At 34.6% G+C, this 25243-nt stretch overlaps 1 protein-coding gene across 1 annotated transcript in view; it reads right to left on the bottom strand.

Moving 5' to 3' along the window:
• SLC38A6 (solute carrier family 38 member 6) overlaps positions 1-25243 on the bottom strand; it is a 69052-nt gene that overhangs the window by 17905 nt on the left and 25904 nt on the right. Inside the window, exons 6-8 of the mRNA XM_065941899.1 lie at positions 14267-14345; positions 3087-3169; positions 2562-2620 (exon numbers count right to left, since the gene is read on the bottom strand). Of these exons, the coding sequence (XP_065797971.1) occupies positions 2562-2620; positions 3087-3169; positions 14267-14345 (221 nt within the window). The remainder of the gene's footprint in view (positions 1-2561; positions 2621-3086; positions 3170-14266; positions 14346-25243) is intronic.

The raw sequence follows: 25243 nt of genomic DNA, 5'->3' as shown, positions 1-25243 counted from the left end.
GACCAACCTAGACAGCGTATTAAAAAGGAGAAACATTACTTTACCAACAAAGGTCCATTGAGTCAAAGCTATGGTTTTTCCAGTAGTCATGTATGGATGTGAGAGTTGGACTATAAAAGAAAGCTGAGTGCCAAAGAATTGATGGTTTTGAACTGTGGTGTTGGAGAAAACTCTTGAGAGTCCCTTCGACTGCAAAGAGATCCAACCAGTCAATCCTAAAGGAAATCAGTCCTGAATATTCTTTGGAAGGATTGATGGTAAAACTCCAATACTTTGGCCACCTGATGCGAAGAATGGACTCATTGGAAAAGACCCTGAAGCTGGGAAAAATTGAGGTGGGAGGAGAAGGGGACAACAGAAGATGAGATGGTTGGATGGCATCACTGACTCAATGGACATGTGTTTGAGTAAGCTCTGGGAGTTGGTGATGGACAGGGAAGGCTGGCATGCTGCAGTCCATAGGGTCGCAAGGAGTCAGACACAACTGAGCGACTTAACAGACTGACTAAGGCTGAGTAAGCAATAAAGAATTTTTAAATTAATGTATGTACATTGTTTTCTTAGACATAAAGCTACTGTACATTTAATAGACTACAGTACAGTGTAAACATAACTTCTGTACAAACTCAGAAATGATGTGTTTGACTAGGTTTATTGCAATGGTCCAGAACTGAACCTGCAATATCTCTGAGGTATGCCTACATGCCAATTAAAAGAGAATTAAGGAGGAAGGATATAGCATGTCTTCACTGCCTCATAGTAGACCAAATTTAAATTGTGCTCAAAGGTAAAAATCTGAGCAGATGGTTTGTAAAGTAAGATAAGGGTATTATTTCCATATGACAGCTACAGGAGAAGTCTGCATCAAATTAAAGAGTATCTGCCATGACAGAAATGAATACTGTGAAAACTACAATAGATGTGTCATATCAATATATTTTACCTGCTTCAAACTGTTGGCTATAAAAACCAAATTACTCCTACCTATGCAACACTGTGTGGTCAATTATCTGTGAAGAAAATCTTCAATGTTATGTGTACTGATTCTCTTTAATATCTATATGTTCATTTGCAAATACAGGCCACTCTTAATCATGTAGATGCTTTTCAACAATCAAATTATGATGGAAATATTTTTTGCTCCCCTCTTAATGTGATACCTAAGAAGTGTGCCTATGGATGTTAAGTAAACACTGTAATAATCATTTCACAATATATGTAGTTAAGTCATCATGATGCACACCTTAAACTTATACAGCACTCTATGTCAATTATATCTCAATAAGAAGATCTTTTAAATAAGTGTATGTTCAATTAACTTATAAGATACAAGTCAGACAATTTGTGGAGGGAGGGCAACGATTATAATGTTGTTAAGTTCAACAAATAGTTACACGGAAACTCTATCAAGTATTTTTAGTTTTAAGAGCATTCATTAAATAAATATTCCCGTATACTGAAACCAGGGTCACTTTCACTTCATTTAAATAATCTAAAGTTATTTTATCCTTGTATCCCAGAAGATAGTTTAGCCTAAGTTATATGCACCCTAGATTGTTTTGACAGCTTGGAAATCTGGTTCTATCATATGGTTTAACTAATGATGTGTTGTCTTGTTCTTTTGGATGGCATGTTTCTTTCATTCATTTCTCAATAACACAGGAGAGTTTAAATAAGCTTATGATTTTAAGAGTTTAATCAAGCCATTTAGGCATGTATTTTGGAAAGTTTAAAATGTTAAATCTTACTTAAGGTTGGACAGATACTGACTGTGAAATAAGCTGCTGAGCAAAAAGAAAAAGGATCTTTCCCCCCAGAATTTCACACAAAGATATAGTCTTTGGAATATTAAGATCTGTTTTAGAAGAATTAAAAGGAAATCAGAAATTTAAATTCTCTTTTATCTTCATGTTAAATTATTTTATAAGCAAGTTTACCATCTGAGAGATATTTTTCCTATAATTAAAATGAGCTAATTTAAAAAAATATTCCACGTGTAAAAAATAGTATTTCTGTGCAGTCAGCTTCATGAGAGCTTAACTAATGCTTAATAAATCAGATGGGAGAGAATTCAGGCACTCCAATTCTTACTAGATCTCTTCAGTGGGTAAACCTCTGAAACTCTGGTTTCATTATTGGAACTAAGTTTTAAAATTAAGATGATTAGGATTCAGATTGATTTTACAGCTTAGAACTAGCCTGATTCTTATGCTTGAGAACCCCTAAAACATACACATACGTACACAATCTTGTACAGAAATAAATGAATACTTAGACTTACTCAAAGAATCATACTCCAAGGTTTTAACAGAGCTGGTGTGCTCTTCTCTCTAGTTAACCACAAGGGAAACTGAACCTGAGATGTTGTCCTTGCTAAGATTCTTCAAAACAGATACTATGAAGGAAGCAGTTTTGCAGAATCAAAGTGGTTTTAATAACACATTGAAATAAAATGGGATACTTTTTCAATAAAAAACAGAGTAAAGAGAAGAAAAAAGACATTAACACAATGATTTCAATTTTGGTGAGGAGATAAGTAATATAGTATATTTTAAACTTACCACAAGAGCAAAGAACACCATAAAGAAAAATGATAAACTACTTGTGTAGCCAAGAAAGCCTGTAAAATAACAGTAAAATAAAAAGCAATTTATAAGGAAAGTGATCCTAACGTGCAGCTAAAGCTATACATCTTGGGCATGTTTTCTATTATAGTGCTTGGTATCTGGGGCTTAGGGCTGAGAATAACAACATTCCAACTATCTGTCACAGATCGTTTATGTAGCTCTGTATGGCAGAATTGGAACTGGCTTACCACTAATGGCACACTGTAAGGAAAGGCTGCTCTTTAATGTTCTGCTGTAAAGATTTTATTTTAGTGGGGCAGACAAAATACTACTGCAAACCAAGTAATAGGTTAACTAGGCAGGGCTGAAGGCTGAACAACCTAAAATAAATCCAAGTTCAAAATTATTCACAATCACCTTCTGATAAAACTGTGCAACTGTGAAATTTAAAAGCCCCTTAACATTATTTTTTTTCTCTTTTCTTATCAACAAATAACATTCTCTTCTATAAAGACTTACCTATTTTAGGAAGAAGTGCAAGAGGGAACACAATGCCGACACAAATGATTAGTAGTAGTGTGTCTCCATCAAGATACCAAGACCTATAGGGGAAAAGTTCTACTTTAGGTACAGAGCAACTAAAACCACCTCGACATATTTTATATAAAATAATATATGGAATATATCATAAATAATTTAATATGATAACAAGTTTGAGGGAAAATAAAGGTTCACTAAAAATGGAAAGGAACTATATTCATAGCCATTATATCTGCATGGTAGAATGATGGATAATTTTTCTTCTTATACAGTGATTTTACATATTTTTAAATTTTTCAGGAAAGGGCATGAATTACTAGGAGAAAACATATTACATTTTTCATATAAAGGTAATAGAATACTGAATGAGAAAAGGTAGGTAAATGTGTAATGGTGTATTTGATTATTTAAAAAAATGGATGCACAGTTGTAAAAAAGTGAGAAAGATATACTTAAAATACCAAAAGCAGATAATTCTATGTATCAGCACTGAGAAATCTTTATTTTGTGTATTGGTGGCATATACATGGTTTTAAAGTTTCAATATAAAAATACACGTGTTGAAGTTTTTAAAAATCAGACTTAATTCCCTAAGAATTTTATAGTAAAGACTTCGCTTTGGTATATAAAAATTAAGCAAGTCATAAAAGAAGTGCAACTAGTAAATATACATGAAGAAAAATCCAATCTCTGATGTTAATTAAAGAAATAAGTAATAAGGCTATTGAGAGTGAGTAAAAATATTTAAAAATTAATATTCAAGGATGTGAATAATTGGTCCTTCACACCTTGTTAGTGATCTTGTCAATTAGCACTATCTTTTGGAAAAATACTGATAATGTATGGTAATCTACTCTGAGAGAATAATCTAAGATATAAAGAATTATATGTGCATAAAGCTGTGAGTATAACATTATTATAATATTAAAAAGTTGGGGGAAAATCTTATGTAACCAACAATAGAAAATGTTTGTCAAAAACAGCATACTCAATGGAATGTTAAACAATTTTTATTTTTTTTAAAAAGGCAGTTTACTAAAACAGAAAATACTAATGATAAAAATACAAAATGATGATTACTAACTATGCTTTAAAAATGTTTGGAAAAAATAAAAAAAAATGTTTTGGGGGAAAAGTTCAAAGGAAATAAAATGATAGCAGGGATTAGGTAAGAGATGGTATTATGTATAATTTTTATTTGCTTTGTCTTCTAAATTTTCTGTAAAGAAGCTATCATTTTTACTCTGAAATATATGCATGTGCACATGCAAAATGGTAACAAAGTAAAATTCATGCTAATATGAGAGCTGGGAGCATCAAAGGTATAAGGTATTACTTTTTCAAGTCCTTTGTTAGATGTTCTCTGAATTTCTAGTTGACTATAGTGTATCCTTTCACTACCAGATAGTCAAAGTCTCCCACTGCCATGTTAAATTAAGAAAATGGACAAATTCCTAGAAACATAAGTGTACCAAGACTGAATCATAAAGAACTAAAAAATATAAACAGACCAATTATGAGTAAGGTCACTGCACCAGTAATAAAAAAAAACCTACTAAAAAAGAAAAGCCCAGGACCAGATGGCTTCACTGGCAAATTCCACCAAACATTTAAAGAAAAACTAATGCCGGTGCTTCTCAAACTCTTCCCAAAAATTGGACAGGAGAGAAGAGTTCCAAACTCATTTTATAAGGTCAGCATGCCCTACTATCAAAGCCACAAAAGAACATTACAAAAAACAAAACTTACAGACTATCCCTGGTGAATATACTATAAAAATTCTCAACAAAATATTAGTAAACCAAATCCAATAGCACATTAAAAGCATCATATATTATGATCAACTGGGATTTATCCATAGGATGCAAGGATGGATCAACATATGAAACTCAGTCAACATGATATAGCACATTAACAGAATGAAAAATAAAAAACACATGGTCAAATATGTTAAGACATATAATAAAAATGTTAAAAAAAAACACATGTTTTATAAAAATTTTAAAAACATATGATTAAAAAAAATAGATGCCAAAGAAGCATGTGATAAAACACAACATTCATTTATGATTAAAAAAAAAAAACTTCAACAAATTTAGTACAGAGGGAACAAATCTCAACATAAGGGCCATGTATAACAAGCTCACAGCTAATATCATACTCAACAGTGAAAGGCTTAAAGTTTTTCCTCTAAGGTCAGGAATGAGACCAGGATGCCTACCCTCACCATTCTTATTCAACATAGTACTGGAAGTCCTAGCTAAAACAATCAGGCAAAATAAAGAAATAAGTGGCATCCAAATTGAATAAGAAGTAAATCTGTCTTTATTTGCAGATATGATCTTATATATAGTAAATTCTAAAGACTTCAACCAAAAAAACTGTTAGAGCTAATCAAAAAATATTATAAAGCTGAATGATACATAAACAACACACAGAAATCAGTTGTATTTTCATAAACTAACAAGTATCTGAAAAAGAAATAAAACAATCAGTTCAGTAGTTCAGTCATGTCCGACTCTTTGCGATCCCATGGACTGCAGCATGCCAGGCTTCCCTGTCCATCACCAACTCCCGGAGTTTACTCAAACTCATGTCCATCGAGTTGGTGATGCCATCCAACCATCTCAGCCTCTGTTTCCCCTTCTCCTTCTGCCTTCAATCTTTCCCAGCATCAGGGTCCTTTCCAAGGAGTCAGTTCTTCGCATCAGGTGGCCAGAGTACTGGAGTTTCAGCTTCAGCATCAATCCTTCCAATGAATATTCAGGACTGATTTCCTTTAGGATTGACTGGTTTGATCTCTTTGCAGTCCAAGGAACTCTCAAGAGTCTTCTCCAACACCACAGTTCAAAAATATCAATTCTTCAGCACTCAGCTTTCTTTATAGTCCAGCTCTCACATTCATACATGACTACTGGAAAAACCATAGCCTTGACTCAACAGGCCTTTGTTGGCAAAGGAATGTCTCTGCTTTTTAATATGCTGTCTAGGTTGGTCATAACTTTTCTTCCAAGGAGCAAACATCTTTTAATTTCATAGCTGTAGTCACCATTTGCAGTGATTTTGAAGCCTGAGAAAATAAAGTCTCTCGCTGTTTCCCCATCTATTTGCCATGAAGTGATGGGACTGGATGCCATGTTCTTAGCTTTCGGAATGTTGAGTTTTAAGCCAACGTTTTCACCCTCCTCTTTCACTTTCATCAAGAGCCTCTTTAGTTCTTCTTTGTTTTCTACCATAAGGGTGGTGTCATCTGCATATCTGAGGTTATTGATATTTCTCCCAGCAATCTTGATTCCAGCTTGTGCTTCATCCAGCCCGGCATTTTAATAATGTACTCTGCATAGATGTTAAATAAGCAGGGTGACAATATACAACCTTGATGTACTCCTTTCCCAATTTGGAGCCAGTCTGTTGTTCCATGTTCCATGTCTAACTGTTGCTTTTTGGTTTGCATACAAATTTCTCAGGAGGCAGGTCAGGTGGTGTGGTATTCCCATCTCTTTCAGAATTTTCCACAGTTTGTTGTGATCCACATGGTCAAAGGCTTTGGCATAGTCAATAAAGCAGAAATAGATATTTTTCTGGAACTCTCTTGCTTTTTCGATGATCCAGCAAATGTTGGCAATTTGATCTCTGGTTCCTCTGCCTTTTCTAAATCTAGCTTGAACATCTGGAAGTTCATGGTTCTTTGTACTGTTGAAGCCTGGCTTGGAGAACTTTTAACATTACTTTGCAAGCGAGTGAGATAAGTGCAATTGTGTGGTAGTTTGAACATTCTCTGAGATTGCCTTTCTTTGGGATTGAAATGAAAACTGACCTTTTCCAGTCCTGGGCCACTGCTGAGTTTCCCAAATTTGCTGGCATATTGAGTGCAGCACTTTCACAGTATCATCTTCCAGGATTTGAAATAGTTCAACTGGAATTCCATCACCTCCACTAGCTTTGTTCGTAGTGATGCTTCCTAAGGCCCACATGACTTCAGACTCCAGGATGTCTGGTTCTCGGTGAGTGATCACACCATCGTTCTTCTGTGTATTCTTGCCACCTCTTCTTAATATCTTCTGCTTCTGTTATGTCCATACCATTTATGTCCTTTATTATACCCATCTTTGCATGAAATGTTCCCTTGGTATGTCTAATTTTGTTGAAGAGATCTTTAGTCTTTCCCATTCTGTTATTTTCCTCTATTTCTTTGCACTGATCACTGAGGAAGGCTTTCTTATCTCTCCTTGCTATTCTTTGGAACTCTGCATTCAAATGGGTATATCTTTCCTTTTTTCCTTTGCTTTTAGCTTCTCTTCTTTCCTTAGCTAGTTGTAAGGCCTCCTCAGATAGCCATTTACCTTTTTGCATTTCTTTTTCTTGGGGATGGTCTTGATCACTGCCTCCTGTACAATGTCACCAACCTCTGTCCACAGTTCTTCAGGCACTCTGTCTATCAGATCTAATCCCTTGAATCTATTTGTCACTTCCACTGTATAATTGTAAGGGATTTGATGTAGGTCATACCTGAGTGGTCTGGTGGTTTTCCCTATTTTCTTCAATTTAAGTCTGAATTTGGCAATAAGGAGTTCATGATCTCAGCCACAGTCAGCTCCTGGTCTGTATCCCACTCACAATAGCATGAAAGCAATAAAATACTTATAAATATTTAACCAAAGAAGTGAAAGACAGTCAAGCTTAAATGAAAGAAATTGAAGACACAAACAACAAGAAAGATAACCTGTCTGTGTTAATGGATTAGAATAATCAACATTGTTAAAATGCCCAAACTATCCAAAGCTATCTATAGTCAATGCAATCCCTATCAAGTCCCAGTGACAGTTGTTTCTCAAAATAGAACAAAACTAAAATTTGTATGGAACTACAAAAGGCTCCAAATAGCCAAAGCAATCCTGAGAAAGAAAACAAAGTTGACTTCAAAGTATACTGCAAAGCTTTAGTAATCAAAACAGTATAGTACTGGCATAAAAAAAGACACATAGTTCAAAACAGCAGACTATAGAGTCTAGGCATACTCTCCCACCCCATATACTGTCAACTAATATTTGAGAAAGGACTCAGGAATATTTAGTGGGAGTCTTTTCAAAAAATTATACTGAGGAAACTGGATAGCCATATACAGAAAAATGAAATCTATCTTACACCCCTCACAAAAATTAACTTGAAATAAAGACTTAAATGTAAAACCTGAAACTATAAAATTTATAGAGAAAACATAAAGAAAAAGCTTCTTGACATTGGTCTTGGCAAATATGACACCAAAAGCACAAGCAACAAAAGCAAACAAAAGTGGAACTATATCAAAATGAAAAGTTTTGCACAATAAAAGAAACAATTACCAGAATGATAAGGCAGTCCACAGAATGAGAGAAAATATTTCCAAATCATATATCTTATAAAGGGCTAATATTAAAAATATATAGAGAACTCTTATAATTCAACAGCAAAAAAATCAAACAAATCCAATTTTAAAATGGGCAAAGTAAATAGATATTTTTTCCCAAAGGAGATATATGAATGGTTAACAGGTACATGAAAAGACAACCAATATCAGTAATCAGGGAAATACAAATCAAAATCACAAGGAAATATCACCTCACACCTATCAGTATGGATATCATCAAAAAGACAAGGGACAACAAGTATTGGCAGGGATGTGGAGAAAAAGAAAGATTTGTGCACTTTTGGTGGGAATGAGAATTGGTTCAGCCACTATGGAAAATAGCAAGTTAGTTCCTCAAAAAATTAAAAGCAGAACTACCACATGATTGATCCAACAATCCCATATCTGGGCATATATTTAAAGAAAATGAAAACAGGATATCAAAAAGATATCTGCACTCCCATGTTTATAGGCTATTATTCACAGTAGCCAAGACACAGAAACAACCTAAGTGTCTGTTAATGGATGAAGGGATAAAGAAAATGTGGTAAAACACACACAAACACACACTGGAATATTATTCAGCCATGAGAAGGGTATTTTGCCATTTGTGACAACACTGACGGACACTGAGGACATTATGCTAAGAGAGATAAGTCAGATAGAAAAAGACAAGTACTGTATATCATGTATATGTGGATTTAAGAAACAGTAGAAAGGTGGTTAGCAGGGGCTGGTAGGTAAGGGAATGGAGGAGATGTTGGTCAAATGGTGCAAATTTGCAGTTAGAGGATGAATAAATTCTGGGAATCTAATGCAAAACAATGTGATTATATTTAGCAGAATTATTTTATATACTTGGAAGTTGCTAAGAGACAGAATCTTAAATATTCTCACCACAAAAAAGAAATGATAATTATGTGAGGTAATGGAGGTATCAGCTAAACACTACAGTGGTAATCATACCACAATATATGTGTATCAAATTTGCACATTGGATACCTTAAACTTACACAATATATAGTTGACAATGTTATATGTTAACCCCAGTGACTCAGCAGTAAAGAATCTGCCTGCAATGCAGGAGACATGGGTTCTATCCCTGGGTCAGGAAGACCCCCTGGAGGAGGGCATGGCCACCCACTCCAGTATTCTTGTCAGGAGAATCCCCATGGACCGAGGGGCCTGGCAGGCTGTGGTCCATGGGGTCACAAAGGGTGGGACATGACTGAAGCAACCAAGCACCAACACAAGCATCAGTATCTCAATTTTTTAAAAAAAGAAAGAAAAGGTTTTCCTTTAAATCAGCTTCACCCCATGGGTTCTAACACAAACATTATGATTCACTGTGTCTCTTTTACACCTTAGTTTATGAAGAAGTCCTCTTTAGCGTATCTTGAAAAGGTAACCACTTCCTCTTTAACAGGACAAGAGAAGGAGCAGCAGCTGAAGAAACACCATGATCATAGCTTGTGTTTCTCCACCCTAACTCTTGTCTTTAGGAAATGCACATGCCAGACACCAAATTCTGCACAGGAGTATTTCTAGCTAACGGGCCTGAAGCTGTGCTCTCTACATCTGCACATGCCCCTCAAGTCCTGGTATGCAGGAGGTTCTAAGAGAGCATGGAGATTACAAACACAACATGACACCTCCTGGCATATTCGTCTTCTACTCACTCTTGAATACGCACGAAAATGAGAACTTCAAAATATCCCTCACCGAGGAACACCTGGCAACTAAATTTCTAAAGCTGGCAAAAAGCCCAGGGCTCCATGCCTGAAATCTCTTCCCTTCTGTGACCCAAAACAGACTCAGACAGTTGCAGCGCCAGGGGAAAAAAAGGCCCAGAGGCACACCAAAGAAGACTCCATCTGTTAGTTCTGCTGTCCCTCCTGTCACGAAGCAAGAGTTGGGCAAAGGGAGCACGTTAATCCTATGGACCAAAGATTCTTTTCTCCTGCGTTAAGAATCTTAGGAACACTTTGAAATCCTGCACTCTGTAACATTTACTATTACGTATTATACTTTATAACTTTACATTATTTCAGATCACCATTCACTCATGTCCATGGAAGTCACACGACTGCCCAAAGCTTTGGGTCTGAAGATAAAAGTTCACCTCCTCCCAGTGGTTAACTCGGAATCTTGGAGTTATGGAATGTTAGAGCTAGAAGGGACCTCAGATATCATCTGGTTCAACAACTTCATTGTATATGTCTACAAAATCAGCAAAAGGACAATGTTGATCTTAGTAACAGAAGCAATGGAAATACACTCTATTCTTGAATAGCCACTCTGAATTTATGGCCTCATTTTTCTCAAGACTGTGATTTCTTTACGCTCTCCTCTTCACAAGACTACACTTTTAATCTCTGATATTAAAAAGAACTTTTTTACAAAATATTTCTCTATCCCTAGTTTTGCTACTGATTACTATTAGTCATTTCTTATCTTACATTATGTTAACACAGCCAATTATAAATACAATGCTTTTCTTTACCATTTGTCAACAATCAAGGCAATACAGTAATGAACAGCAAAATTAGTTCAAATTTCATGTGCATGTCACAGTTAACTGAATTGTATTTGGCAATGGATATTTTCCAAGGAGCAGAAATGACTAAACTTTACAAAATAAAACTTCAGCTTGAGAAATACAAGCCAGTACAAAGAAATCGCAGAAGCACAATTGAAAAATTAAGATTTCAGAATAATATGCTAACCTTAAAATTCTTCCTAAAGTGGGGGAAGAAAAGAGTTATCTAACAGAACCCCTGTCTCCTACTGTGATCTAAATATACGTTCTCTTCAAGCCAAAAGAATTAGAGTAAAAAGTTTTATACTTCCTAGAAAACTCGTGTGATCTGTGGATTTAATCTTATATGATAAAATTGTTCCAAGTATGAAATATAGAGTATAGATCCCTAGCTGTATTGCAAATGCTTTGGCATGCAGATTTTTTTCCCCAGATTTTAATGAAAACCAGATTTATTTATAAGTTGCTTTAATTTCATTCTCGAATGGAATGGAACAAGAGTATCATATGTTCTGAATTAGGATCTTACTCACATCCCATATCAATTATGTAACTCAAATGCAAGACAACTTAATTGTGTCAATCATATTCTGCTGACAAGATCATTAAATGTTAACACAGAGTTTCCAAGTTGTAACAGCCACAGATTTTTTAAAAATGTTACTCTATGAAAAATATAGATGCCTCATAAAAATTTGGTATAAGTATTATAGCTTCTGACTTCTAATAATAATTTTTGAAATTAGAATATTATAACAGTAGTTTCTTTTTGATAACATCTTTATAAAGGTTTATTTTTCACAAAGGTACATCAAATCTCACATATAACACAGAACATAAGCACAAGTGAAAATTCTTAACTGCAATTTATTGTAACTCAAAACCTAAAAGTATACCCATATTATATTGATCTCACAGAAGAAATATTGCTCTGTAACTCGACCTAGAAATAAACTGTGCTAGGTAGTCAAATCAATTACCATAATATTTATTTCTTAATTATTTCATAGTATTAAAGTTTTTTCATAGTATTAAACTTTAAAGACATGATTTATCTGCATTCTAACCAATTAATACAATTAGTCACATACTAATGCTTTTGAAAACTTTGAAATCCAAAATAAGTGAATATATATTACATTTAAAACAAGATGAGCAATTTTAAAACATCGTAACAGATGTTGCAAACTGTTCACAGTATTTTGAAGTATATACAGTTTTAAAAATTCATTTCTGACATAAAAATTATGATCAATTTTCTACTAATATGAATAAGATGGAAGTTACTTTTTATTTATTTCTTTAAACAAATTAGAGAAAATAAGTAAATGACAACTGATTTAAAATGATGCTATGGTAAAAGTATCACTTTTAAAGAAAGAAGACCTAAGTTTTAATAGCAACTCTGTCACATACTACCTTAATTATTTCTAAAACTTTGTATGTATTTTTGTCCCTCTTCTTTCCGCAAAGACATATGACATAAAAAAAGCAAATAGAAGTCACCAAATTCAGGATCAAGAAAAAGGAGAACACAAGTGGCAACTATTAAGATTAACACAGTTAATGCAATACATTTAAATTTGACTTTGACCTTTCTGGCAGTTAGAGCACATAGGGAAAAACCACCTTTATACAGTTATTATTGCAATTTCTTTTTAAAAATTGAGTTGTAACTGACATACAACATTATGGAGTTGCTTGATTTCCCACATTTATATTATGCTATCAGCGTACAAAAGCATGTATATGTATAAAATCTTATTTGGCCATCCCAACAACTTTGTTAAGAAGGCAATACAGGTACCACCATAACACCAGATAAAGAAACCTCAGGCTCAAAATTAAGTTATACGGCCAAAGAAGTTAAATTAATTTCCTGAGATTACTGAATATGAAATGAATAGAACACATGTTTCCTTACTCTTAACCTAACATTCTTCATTTTACCTCTTATTGCCTTGAGTTTCTTAGCCTTAAATTATAATGGAAATTTATGGCATAGAATTTTTTGACTAATAGAAGTTGTCCTCATTATTTCTTATAGCAAATGTAAAAGCAAATTTTACATAGGTGTGTCATTTAGCAATTGTTTATCAAAATAAGAGCATAAAACTTAAAACTAGATAAAGCTACAGATAAAACAAGGTTTCTCTAAGTATCAAATGTGACAATGAATATGGAAACTTTGTAAACTGTAAAGTACAACACAAAAAAGCACATCTTCCAATGATGAAAAATCAGTAAGGACTTCTTACTTTTTTTTCAATCACATTATCTTCATAGTTCCTACTCAGATCTAAATTATATCATATTTTTCTTATAAATATGTATTTGCAGTTGTCTAAGTAGAATTCTTTCATGGAAGCCAACTTGTAAAAGCTAAAACTCAATTTTGAAAACTTGCCCTGCAATCCAGAACAAGTTGGAACAAAATATTGAAGCAAAACAACCAAATATTTAAATAGAAAAGTCTGATGGGTTTTGGTTTGTGATTTAGAAATTATATGAATTAATCTGATGACAATTAAAAGGATTCATTTAACGCTTTCGAGTTTGTTTTTCTCAAAATTTCATGTTATATATAGTAAGAGGAAAAGTATAATTAATTTGGAGTTTTTTCCTCATAAAAAAAGATGAGTTAGTAGTCTTTAGAACCCAGTGTTTTTATAAAAAAAAAGAAAGGAGAAGGGCAGTATAACATGATTTAGTATTATATACAATATTGTTAAAAACAAGAAATGAAACAATTTTTTTTCCCAATAATGCTTTATAACAGGATTTTACTCAAGTATGCTGTAACTTTATCACTCTGATTTCTCTTTATCACTGTGGTTTGCTGAAAAGTGACAGCAGGATTATCTGCTCCCCTACTTTAAGACCTTTACCGTCAGTGCTTTCAGCTTCCCCGCTCTTCCAGCCAATCTTTCATATCCAGAAATTTCTCCTCTACTCTTCTCAAAGAGCTGGCTCATACTTGTCCTGCTCTTTCATGCCCCCATGGAAAGCAAGGATTGACACTGGCCTGTCAGAGAGTTCACAGACCAGTGTTCTGCACATAATGGGATACCACCAGCGATCTGCAGGATTTCCTTCTCTATGACTACTGTCTCTGCATAACTTTGTAAGTGTCTTGAGGGCAGGAACTACATTTATCTTATTTCCCACAAGGGCTTAATAGATATTTATTGAATTAATAAATAAATGAATACAATGTGAAATACTTTTTCTTACCCACTGTAGTCTCCAGATAAAAATTCTGAAATAGTAGCAGGAAGTTCTGTTTTAATGATTAAAAGATAAGATGACATAGCTGCAGACAGAATAAAAAGAGTTCCTATTAGAATCCTATAACTTATAGCCATTTACAGAACAATCTTATTTACAAACACGGATACCGATTTGGGCTATGACAGCATGTGGAAGATTAATTCATACTGCACTGTCCTCAAAGAAGGATACATAGCAGGAATAGAGATAAAGATAAATAATTAATATTGTTTGTAGAGAAGAATAATTGGTAAGCTCATTAGGTATCTTCTGTTTACATTTCAAGTTCAAGGCAAAAGATTTAGGTAAGAGAAAGGGTCTTGATTACAACCCACTTAGAAACAAAATTTTGCTTGTGTGTGTGCATGCGCATGGGAGTGCTCAGTCATATCTGACTCTGTGACCCCATGGACTGTAGCCCACCGAGCTCCTCTGTCTATGGAAACTTCCCAGGCAAGAATACTGGAGTGGGTTGTTATTTTCCAGTCCAGGGGATCTTCCCATGAAGCTAGAAAAAAACTCTTAATGCTATCTCCCAGTACAAGGCATTAGAGACTAGTTTAGCAACAATTGATATAAAAATAGAGATAAATAAGTATAGCTAATAAATCTGATTATTTGTTCTTGCTTATTAGAGACAGACCTCCCCCAGTAGTCTCACTTCTTCTCTTTCTCTTCTATGGTCTTTCCATGCACACTTTGGACTCATGCTATTATAAAACAATAGCAAAATGTAAATTGAGTTACATTTTAAATTGCTCTCCAAAACAGATTAGAAAAGATTCAATTTAAATTATTAAGCACATTAAAGGGACAAAACTTACAATTATTATTCTGTTCTATTAACAGGGCTCCTTTGTATTACGTAAACAAAACCCAAAGTTAGCAATATTTCTCACATTCTATCAGACAGGATCCAAGAAATAACCATCTTTTACAGCATTTTAATAATGATCCTATTTCTGGTGTAGCTATAAAAAAAAAAAAAACTCACATCTTATAAACTTTCCATCCCACACTGGGAAATGTTTTCATATGGCTACAGAATAGAGAACTCATTTATATGTAAATACTTGAGCTTAAACTTAAATGCTTAAGTAACGTACAGAAACCCAGATGATTTGGAGTCAGTTTAACAGAGTAATAATCTCTGTTTCCCCTAGAGATTAAGTATATATTTAAAAAGAGCCAAGAAGAATATGTCCATGAAGAATAGAGAGCACTATGTGTGCATGTTAATTTTATTACTTATTTATATTTCAGGAAACATTTCACTTTCTCCTTGGACCTACAAAAACCAAGAACATAAATGAATGCCAAGTCTGAATGGCAAAAATCTGAGGAAAAACTGATTGAAAAGCTCAAAGAGTTTAAAAAAAGGAATGTATATTTTTCAACCAACAAATTTAAAAGTAGCTGAGCTTCACAATTATTACAGTGCTGCATGACTGCTCAACCCTGGGGGGGAAGAGGTTATATACTAGTTTGTGTATAAGTTTATATGAAGATAGGCAATACTTACACATACAAACACATACACTCTCATTTTTTTAAAAAATAAAACAATATGTACCTATGGCAAAGTAAAATTTAGAACAGTTAATGGCCACTTCTCTTCAGTGAAAATACACATATTCTTACTTTCCAGTTTATGACTTTTTTTTTCCCAGCAGAAGTACAGCTGTTGAAATAAAGCCTTTTAGTCAGCAGAAGTACAGTACATTTCTTCAAACGCTTTGTTAGTTACGGGACATCACAATTAATTGTATGTGGAAAGATATTCTAAGTCATTCATATTCTCATATGGAAAAATGCTACCAGTTTGGTACAGAACAGAAGGAAGGTTTAGATTAACCTTCTCTAGTCAAGAATTTGGGGGTCTTTGTTTGCAATACTTTATCTATTCCAAAGAATCATACACATATGGTGTGATGATGAAAATCATGAACTGAATTTTCTGAAACTGGCCTAGGGCTACTTAAATATATCTTGCAAGAAAAAAAAAAGACAAAAGTACCTTTTAAACAAGGAATGCAGACTTCCTACACAATGTAATTTATTATCTGTCCATCAGTCTTTCTTGCTTGGATTAATCCAATACCACATGCTTTACTAAGGTTTCAGACATTCATCTCTTTCAGCAATTTTCTATTATTTCTTTTAGATCTTTAGTTGTAAAAAGCTTCAATGAATATGAGATCCTATTTCTTCCTAATATACAATCTGTCATTCTTCCCAGAATTTCTATTAGCCCCTGGCTAATCATTTGATCACATTTATCCTCTGTTGTAGCCTTAACTCTTTGGTTTTCAAATGGGAGTCCTATTTCATTAGATTCCAGTCTAGAGAATCATGTATATTTCAAGAAATATGAACTCATCACACATGTTTCTCTCTCAAAAGGAGTCTCAGTATACAAGATATAAATATAACAAAACATGTAAAATATTGCTCCTTTCTTAGAGAACGCTGGTGTTTGTTTTAAGAGCTACAAAACCACAGAGCTCATGTGGGGGAAAAACTGATGAAACAAAGAAAGATGCCACTCTTTTCACTGTATAGATTATTTCTTCCTAACCACAAGTAAACTTGCATGCAAGGACTGGCACCTTAACATATTATAAATATACATTAAGTTAGGAGTACATCTTAATTAGATTTACATAAAAAGAATAATCAGCTCAATAAAATAAAGTGGAAAAGCTTCAACAATATAAAATCAATAGGAATGCTTATGTATCCATTGTTTTTTCCAGTGGCTTCTCTGATAGCTCAGTTGGTAAAGAATCCGCCTGCATCGCAGGAAGGTTCACTCACTCCAAAAGTTGCCTGCCACACCTTTCATCTCATGTGTTCTATTAATAGCATAAGGAAGTGTTTAAGGACTTATCTTACAGACAGGTCATAAGCAAGGATTGTAAATGATTTTTGCTGACATCGATACACAGTATGGACTCCTAATAGGACACACACCATGTTGTCCTCTAAATAATAGCTGCAGCAGGGTCATCCACAATAGCCATGGTTATAGTTAAGTGGTTCTGGCATCCATACCGCCAAAGCCAGAATTAGGGCTAGAAGACATACCTTAGTGACAGGTATTCAGCCATTATAAATCATTTCGTTTCACCACATTAACTAAATAGCTATTCCTTTCTCCCTCATTTTAAACCTAACTAATAGAACTCATTTAATAGAAACCGCCCTTGGAAGGAAATAAAAACTCTGTCAACTTAATCAAAACACAGGAGTTGAAAGTATTTTATACAAACCATGAGGAGAAGCAACTGTACATTAAGAAAAGACTAAAATAGGGTAAAATTTGATTAGGCAACAGCAAGTGGTAAGGTATTAATATTGGTTGATCTAATCATAAAGAGAAACACATGAGTTGGGAGCATGGAGGCTGGGGGGGAGAGACGTCAAAAACACAAAAAGGGAAAGTGCTCTCGAAGAGGAGAATTACAAGAAGAGCGAACACTGGGGCGGGGGCTTAGGATGCCTATTCCAAGTGATTTACAGGTTACTTTCTTCTTTAAATTTATTTGTTCACCACAAACCTGTGAGGCACATATTCTTTATTTCACAGATGAGGAAATGGAGACTCGGAGAGTTAACTTGCCCAAGATAGTGATGGTGGAAACAGCCCATCTGGCTTGAGAAATCTACTCTATTAACTGTTATGCTATGAGAAAGTGCAGAGAAGCAAAGTGAAGAAGAAATCCACCACAGCAAAGAAAAATAAGAAAGGTTTACCAAAAGGATCACTCCCCAGAATTATTCTTTTTCATCATCATTTAAACAATAAATTGTTTCTGAATGCTGAGTTTCACAGTTGTGTTCAAAGAAAACAAAGAATTTCTGTAACACAGAACCTAAGTTAGAAGCGCTAAAAACACTTAAAATGTTCGTTTCACTTTGACCTGTATTTTCATTTCAGTTTTATAGCTGGTTTGGTAAAGTGATTAGTCAACATGCCTCAGACAAGCTAAAGAATCTTATGATAGGACTCTACTGGATTTACCACAATGATTCTATTTTATCTACAGCTATCATTGTAGTTCAGAAGAGAAAGTTTCCTATTCTCACATATCTGAGATATTAACACTACCCTGAAATTGAAAAAATAAAAAATAAAAACCAATCCCTCTTCCCACAAACCCTGTTCTCTCATACGCTACTTTTCCCAGCACTCCTCAAAAAAAAAGCAAAAGAAAGAAGACAAATTGGAGTTTGGAGATTTCAATTGGAGTTTGGACCCAAGAAACCATTAGTTTACAAAAATAATTATCCTTTTTGTTAAACATTTAAAATACACATATGAAGGTTAAATTGCACAGCTCTATTTTTAAGACAGAATTAGGTTTTTCAGCACTTGGAAAAAGTTCAGCAACTTCTTCAAGGATTAGTCAGCCAGTTCTACACAGATGAACTGCGGGAGGAAATAACAAGTTTGCCTCTCCTTCTAAAAGAGATTCAGTTTTTACTTCAAACATGTTTTCAGTCATGGATAGCAACTGGCTTATTCTATTCAATGTGTCTTATTAACCTGGCGTTCCTACTAAATGCCCAAATGCCACTGAAAGGCTATCCCCACTCAACATGGGGCACAACAGAATCTCTCTTTTTTAAAAAGGATTTAAAAAAATTTTTGAAAACAAGGTCATTTCCCTACTTTGTGTACAAATGGAAATCAAAAATATATGGAGGAACTTTTCCCTTCCATAACCCTAGGAAAATATACATCTTTGTTTTACCATCTATCAAGATCTTAAACTTGAATAAAAACTGACCAGAATATTTACTCTCCTGAAAACCTTATAATTAAACTTCAACAAAACTTTTTATTAAGAAATACATTATTTTCAAACACATTTTTAAAGTGACATGTAACCAGTAAATTTTGTCAGGAAGGACTTTTGAGAAAGATTCCCCCTCCAAATTTCCTCTATTTCTCCTCTACGACAGCTTTCCAGAATTTCTGGACAATACTATTCAGGCCTCAAAAAAGACTACAGATGAGCTGACCAGCAGATGGCATTGTAACAGCACGCCCAGCCCGTTTCCCAGGTGATAGTACAAACTAGTACTTCTGAGGCTTCCTGTCTTACCAAAACAAAACAGCAACAAGTTTTTTTTTTCAGGAAAAAGTAAAGCCAAATAGTTTCTAATTTAATATTACATCACAATTTTGAAAAATACTGAGAATTTGGCATTTTTATAATTCTCAACTAAGAATGATCTTATTTATACCTTTCTGGTCATGCAACTTAGAAAACTGTGCCCCTTGACCACATAAAAGGGCTCTGAGTTTCTCTTAAAGTTTAGATTCCCAAACCGAGGTGTTAATCAAGGCTGCCAGAGTAGATCTGTGCGTTCTCTGTCAGTCTGGAAAATCTGGGTCATTATGGCAATTTCAGGAGGTTTCAGTAAATCTACTAATATTTAGGGTTCTCCTTTCACAATATGCAGCAGTGATTCAATCTTTATTCTCTTTTAAAGAACGAAGGAAAGAATATGCCATCAACAGTGGTTCTTCATATTTCAGAAGAGCAAAATAAGAATTTAACATATTCCTAGGAGCCACTCTCCTTGCGTTTTGAGTTGGGCAAGAGACGAGATCAGAAACACCAATTACCTTCACTTTTACCACATACTCATCAGAGTTAATAGGACTTTCTCTTAGCTTAAGTAAAGATGATTTGAGTTTCCTGCTTGATTTCTAGAATATTTTAGCTAACTGAGTGGTCTATCGCAAACCTAATGCAAATGCAAACACATATGGAAATAACTACTTACCTTGGTTTTTGGGAAAGGACTCTCATAATCCAACAAAATTAGAGGAACTATATGGAAACCTGTACTTATTTGCTATTACAGTTCTTAATCCTTTTGCTTATAGTCCACTAAATTCAAGCCCTCAGCCAGAGTTCTCTTCCCTGTAACAGCATTAAGTATTAAAACTTCCAGATGCTTCTTTTCTGACTTTGTGTCTAAGCGACGACTCTCGGCAAATGTCCCTCTGGTGCCTGAGGCAATAGGCAGCTGGGGGCTCTCTCTGGCTCTGGTCTGTTTTGGGACCCCAATTCATCAGTGTTGGGAATCAATCAGGAATTGCTTCTAAGAAGTATTTTACCATGTGGCTCTCCATTTTCTAAAGGTAAAAGTTTCCATAATCCTAAGAATAAGAGTACTAAATTTAATAAGTCACATTTTTTTTCTATCATAAAGTTCAGAGATTTTTCAAAGACAGTAGATTTTTCCAATCTATTTGTTAGATCACACTAGTTCCCTGTGACTAATACTTGGTGTGTGATTGATATTGGAGAAAAAAAGACTTTCTGTGAAGTTCTGACAGTAGATTCTTCCCTAAAGAAACCAAATGCTCACTTATGCATTCTGTGTGGTCTTCTCTTCCCAGTTGATCTTCCTTTTAAAGGAGCTCCAAGCCAGGTTGCTGGCTTTTCCTTCTCTTCCTCCTCCTCTTATTCCTTACTTTCTTGCTATAATAAGTAACACTTACTAAACACCAAGTGCTAGGTACTTAAAAACCCAAATGAATGAACAAGTTATTTATAGATATGGAATACAAAGATGTAGGGGATAAACTGAGTCTTACTGAAAGATTCACAGAACAAATATTGATTAAGGAAAATTTTGCTTGATCTATGATCATCTTGCTTCTAAAGGCCCTGTTTCCTTTTCTCATAGATTCATCAGGGACATAGAATCTCAAGAAAACTGAGAAATGTTTAAATGTTACAAAGAATAAAAGAGTCAGGAAGCATTAATCTGAGATGTGATTACCTAACACAAAAGTAGATTTTAAAATACTTTATTTTCTATTTTACATGAATAAGATCTAACTTTCCTCAATATTTTCAACCTTTTATTTTTCATATAATTCTAAACACTATGGACATTCAATTTCTTTCCATCATTTATATGGTATATAAAATTGTCTCTTTGAGGCAAAATCTTAGGTTTTTATATAGAATTTTAAAAATTGTCTCATTCATTCAACAAATATTATTTATTGAGTTCCTCTACCAGAAACTAGGTCAAGTTAGGAAAACAAATGAAAACTAATAGCTCCTGTTCCCAAGGAGTTTTTAAAATCCTCAACATTTAATCTTTTCATAGCTTTTCAACATTTACTAAATCAGAGAAGAAAAAACAAAGCCCTTTAGAAGCAGACAAAGTGAGATTTGAGTCCTGGCTTTATTAAGGGGTAAAGGTAAGCAAGTCACTTATCCCCTCTGAGCACTGATCTCATCCTCTGTAAAATGAGGATAATATCATCCACCCTGAAGTGTTGCTGTAAGTATAGAGTGTCAAGTATAGGCCTGACTTAAAGATAATCTATTACATTATTTCTCATTTCTAAACAATCACTGAAAAACTCTGACCACTTATATTAATAATGAATATCCCATCCTTCCAAAAATGCTATCTGAACTACATTATATATACAGGTAGGCATGCAAGAGATGCGAACATTTAACCTGTTCATATGATATCATATGATAACAGATTATTATATCATAACCTGTTCATATCATCTTATAAATATCCAATGTATCTCCAATTAATAAAAGTCAAAATCCTTTTGGAAGAAATAACATCAAATAAGTCATATGTACAACGTTAAAGAGCCTCCCAAATAAGTATGCCATTTTTTCTCAAGCATACATGGCTTAGTAACTGTGAAGGGCTTCCACAGACCCAACTTAGGTTAATCAAGAAACTACTTATTAAGGCTGGAGTCCCTAGACTTTAACCTCAGAGGCTCGGCAGCTGCCATAAAGGGTAGTTCTAAGAACTGAGACTCTCCTTTCTGAAAAAGAACAGCTCCATGAAAGTTTTTAGAGTAATAGTGGCTGACTTGTTAAAGATACCTGAGAAAACAGCAAAATCATCTTTTGAACCAAGTATAACTCTTCCATGAAACTTTCCTGCAATAAATAGGCACCTGACTTCCAACCCAGTGTTCTGCTCACAACAGCAAGCTTCCAATTCTATCTAATAAAGGAATGGTTTATGCATGCTAAGACAAAGGAAAAACAGCTTTGAAAATATGTTTCAGATATTACTTAGTGGGTTCTCAATAAATAAAATTTTAGACAATATGAAGAAAATCACAAGGATATTATTCTAAAAACTAAATAAGCATTGCCAGCATACTGAATTGGAGGGACACAAAAAATTTCTGTGACTGCTTTTAAGTGACTTTTTAAAAAAAAAAGTTTCTAACAGCAAGCATCACCCTCAATGGTGAAAAATTGAAAGCATTTCCTCTGAAATCAGGAACAAGACAAGGATGCCCACTCTCACCACTGCTATTCAACATAGTGTTGGAAGTTTTGGCCACAGCAATCAGAGCAGAAAAAGAAGTAAAAGGAATCCAGATAGGAAAAGAAGAAGTGAAACTCTCGCTGTTTGCAGATGACATGATCCTCTACATAGAAAACCCTAAAGACTCTTCCAGAAAATTACTAGAGCTAATCAATGAATATAGTAAAGTTGCAGCATATAAAATTAACACACAGAAATCCCTTGCATTCCTATATACTAACAATGAAAAAACAGAAAGAGAAATTAAGGAAACAATACCATTCACCATTGCAACAAAAAGAATAAAATACTTAGAAGTATATCTACCTAAAGAAACAAAAGACCTATACATAGAAAACTATAAAACACTGATGAAAGAAATCAAAGAGGACACAAACAGATGGAGAAACATACCGTGTTCATGGATTGGAAGAATCAATATTGTCAAAATGGCTATTCTACCCAAAGCAATATACAGATTCAAAGCAATCCCTATCAAGCTACCAATGGTATTTTTCACAGAACTAGAACAAATAATTTCACAATTTGTATGGAAATACAAAAAACCTCGAATAGCCAAAGGAATCTTGAGAAAGAAGAATGGAACTGGAGGAATCAACCTGCCTGACTTCAGACTCTACTACAAAGCCACAGTCATCAAGACAGTATGGTACTGGCACAAAGACAGAAATATAGATCAATGGAACAGAATAGAAAGCCCAGAGATAAATCCACGAACCTATGGACACCTTATTTTTGACAAAGGAGGCAAGGATATACAATGGAAAAAAGACAACCTCTTTAACAAGTGGTGCTGGGAAAACTGGTCAACCACGTGTAAAAGAATGAAACTAGAACACTTTCTAACACCATACACAAAAATAAACTCAAAATGGATTAAAGATCTAAATGTAAGACCAGAAACTATAAAACTCCTAGAGGAGAACATAGGCAAAACACTCTCCGACATAAATCACAGCATGATCTTCTATGACCCACCTCCCAGAATATTGGAAATAAAAGCAAAAATAAACAAATGGGACCTAGTGAAACTTAAAAGCTTTTGCACAACAAAGGAAACTATAAGTAAGGTAAAAAGACAGCCCTCAGATTGGGAGAAAACAATAGCAAATGAGGAAACAAGACAAAGGATTAATCTCAAAAATATACAAGCAACTCCTGAAGTTCAATTCCAGAAAAATAAATGACCCAATCAAAAAATGGGCCAAAGAACTAAACAGACATTTCTCCAAAGAAGACATACAGATGGCTAACAAACACATGAAAAGATGCTCCACATCACTCATTATCAGAGAAATGCAAATCAAAACCACAATGAGGTACCATTACACGCCAGTCAGGATGGCTGCTATCCAAAAGTCTACAAGCAATAAATGCTGGAGAGGGTGTGGAGAAAAGGGAACCCTCTTACACTGTTGGTGGGAATGCAAACTAGTACAGCCACTATGGAAAACAGTGTGGAGATTTCTTAAAAAACTGGAAATAGAACTGCCATATGACCCAGCAATACTGCTTCTGGGCATACACACTGAGGAAACCAGATCTGAAAGAGACACGTGCACCCCAGTGTTCATCACAGCACTGTTTATAATAGCCAGGACATGGAAGTAACCTAGATGCCCATCAGCAGACGAATGAATAAGGAAGCTGTGGTACATATATACCATGGAATATTACTCAGCTGTTAAAAAGAATTCATTTGAACCAGTTCTAATGAGATGGATGAAACTGGAGCCCATTATACAGAGTGAAGGAAGCCAGAAAGATAAAGAACATTACAGTATACTAACACATACATATGGAATTTAGAAAGATGGTAACGATAACCCTATATGCAAAACAGAAAAAGAGACACAGAAGTACAGAACAGACTTTTGAACTCTGTGGGAGAAGGTGAGGGTGGGATGTTTCGAAAGAACAGCATGTATATTATCTATGGTGAAACAGATCACCAGCCCAGGTGGGATGCATGAGTCAAGTGCTCGGGCCTGGTGCACTGGGAAGACCCAGAGGAATCGGGTGGAGAGGGAGGTGAGAGGGGGGATCGGGATGGGGAATACGTGTAACTCTATGGCTGATTCATATCAATGTATGACAAAACCCACTGGAAAAAAAAATTAAAAAAATAAAAAATAAATAAATAAATAAATAAATAAATAAATAAAAATTAAAAAAAGTTTCTAAAACAAAGCAAGACAATCAACAAACTTAGAGCTGAAAGAATTGATGATTTATCTGCCACCAAATGTGGGAATCCAATCCCAATCCAGTTCCAAAGAAAGGCAATGCCAAAGAATGTTCAAACTACCACACAATTGCACTCATCTCACACGCTAGCTAAGTAATGCTCAAAATCCTCCAAGCTAGGCTTTAACAGTAAGTGAACCATGAACTTCCAGATTTTCAAGCTGGATTTAGAAAAGGCAGAGGAACCAGAGATCAAATTGCCAACATCCATTGGATCATCGAAAAAGCAAGAGAATTACAGAAAAATATCTACTTCTGCTTTATTGACTATGTCAAAGCCTTTGACCATGTGGATCACAGCAAACTGTGGAAAATTCTGAAAGAGATGGGAATACCACA

This window comes from Muntiacus reevesi, chromosome 7 (assembly GCF_963930625.1).
Source record: "Muntiacus reevesi chromosome 7, mMunRee1.1, whole genome shotgun sequence".
NCBI classification, from domain to species: domain Eukaryota; kingdom Metazoa; phylum Chordata; class Mammalia; order Artiodactyla; family Cervidae; genus Muntiacus; species Muntiacus reevesi.
This window is presented reverse-complemented; position numbering and strand designations above follow the sequence as displayed.